The sequence below is a fragment of the Morone saxatilis genome, unplaced genomic scaffold (assembly GCF_004916995.1).
Source record: "Morone saxatilis isolate NCDOM2014 unplaced genomic scaffold, NCSU_SB_2.0 Contig1, whole genome shotgun sequence".
Taxonomy (NCBI): domain Eukaryota; kingdom Metazoa; phylum Chordata; class Actinopteri; family Moronidae; genus Morone; species Morone saxatilis.
In genome coordinates this window covers 2,897,913-2,899,325 of record NW_023339651.1, presented here as the reverse complement: position 1 = coordinate 2,899,325, position 1,413 = coordinate 2,897,913, and the positions used below count along the sequence as shown (strand labels likewise).

The 1,413-nt window shown below is 41.7% G+C and overlaps 1 protein-coding gene across 1 annotated transcript in view; it reads right to left on the bottom strand.

Moving 5' to 3' along the window:
- The window catches only part of chmp2a (charged multivesicular body protein 2A), a gene marked incomplete at its 5' end in the record, with an annotated part of 2,622 nt that extends 2,157 nt beyond the window's left edge, over positions 1-465 (bottom strand). Inside the window, 2 exon segments of the mRNA XM_035665173.1 lie at positions 22-201; positions 298-465. Coding sequence (XP_035521066.1) covers positions 22-201; positions 298-465 — 348 coding nt within the window.
- Between the last annotated feature and the right edge of the window lie 948 nt (positions 466-1,413).

Here is a 1,413-nt window from a genome sequence, read left to right as displayed (position 1 = left end):
CAGGTGTTTCTTCCCACCGACCTGTCTGTTCATGGTGGCCATGGCTTTGGTGACGCCTTTCATCGCCTGTGCCATGCTGTTGTTGGACTTGAGCGTCTGTATCTTTAGACTGACGGCCTGAATGTTGGCTTTCATCATGATAAACTTCTTCACGTAGCGCCGCGTGCGAACCAAATCCTTGGCCATGATTTTGACGGCGTCCTGCGAGCATTAAAACAAGCACACGTTAGTTAGGATTCTCTCTTCGCACATTATTCTCTCAGAGCTCGTAGAAACACAAGTTTTCCTTCAGCTCACCATTTGTCCCTGCTTGGCCATTTTCTTTATGTCAGCGATGATCTTCTTCTCCTGTTGCTCCAGTTTCATTCGCTCTCGGTCCAGTTCTCTCATGGCTCGGTTGAGCGCCCTCTGATTCTGCTTCAGCAGCTCCTCCGGAGACTTCCTTCTCCCGAACAGGAAATCCATCTGTTCGGAAATAGCAAAAGCAGCGAGTCATTACTAGATAGATACTGTGAAAAACAACTAAAACTGAGGGGAAGAAGACGCACTAGTGGTTCAATTTTTAGTCAGTTAATTAATTAGTACTGACAGGAATTTAATCAGCAAATAATTTGGAGTAATTTTAGGCAAAATCTCAAGTGGCAGCTTTTTAAATGTGACGATTTGCTGCTTTTTTCTGTTCTATATCATTATAACTTTAATATATTTGGGTTTTTTTGGATTGTTTGTTTGACAAAACAAGTAATTTTCATGGATAAATGATTAACCAATTAGTAGAAAAACTCATTGATGGACTGATTGATTCACACCCCGGTCACCTGACACATATTTTGAACGATTAAACACAATTTAAAGTGTTAATTAGTGAACTTTGGAGGTGCTGGTAGGCGAGTTATGTCTGTTAACTATAGAAATGAACCAGCTGCTGGTTGTAGCTTCATATTTAACACACAGGCACAAAAAGTGGCATCGATCTTTTAATTTAATGTGAAGATTTGCTGCTTTTTCCTGTTCTGTATCATTATAACTTGAGTGTTTTGGATTGTGTGTTGGCCAAAACACGTAATTTTCACATCTTACTGATTAACCAACTAATAGAAGAACTTATTGATGGGCTGATTGATCCACACCCATGTCAGCTGACACACTAACAGCAGCTTAAAGTGAAGTAAAACCACAACTCCACAGTTTTAAATGGACCTTTTTCCTCCACACACAGAAGTAAGTGGATGATACAACCAGGCTGGCGGGTTTCTAACACAGTTTGCACCACGCTGACCTCTCTGTTACCTCGGAAACATTACTCAGCAGTGACTTAAGAGACTTGAGGCCTTTTATTAACGCTGAACTCTCTTTTTCAACCGTGTTTTTACCCCTAAAATCTGCCCCCCACCCCCGCTGTTGCCCCCCACC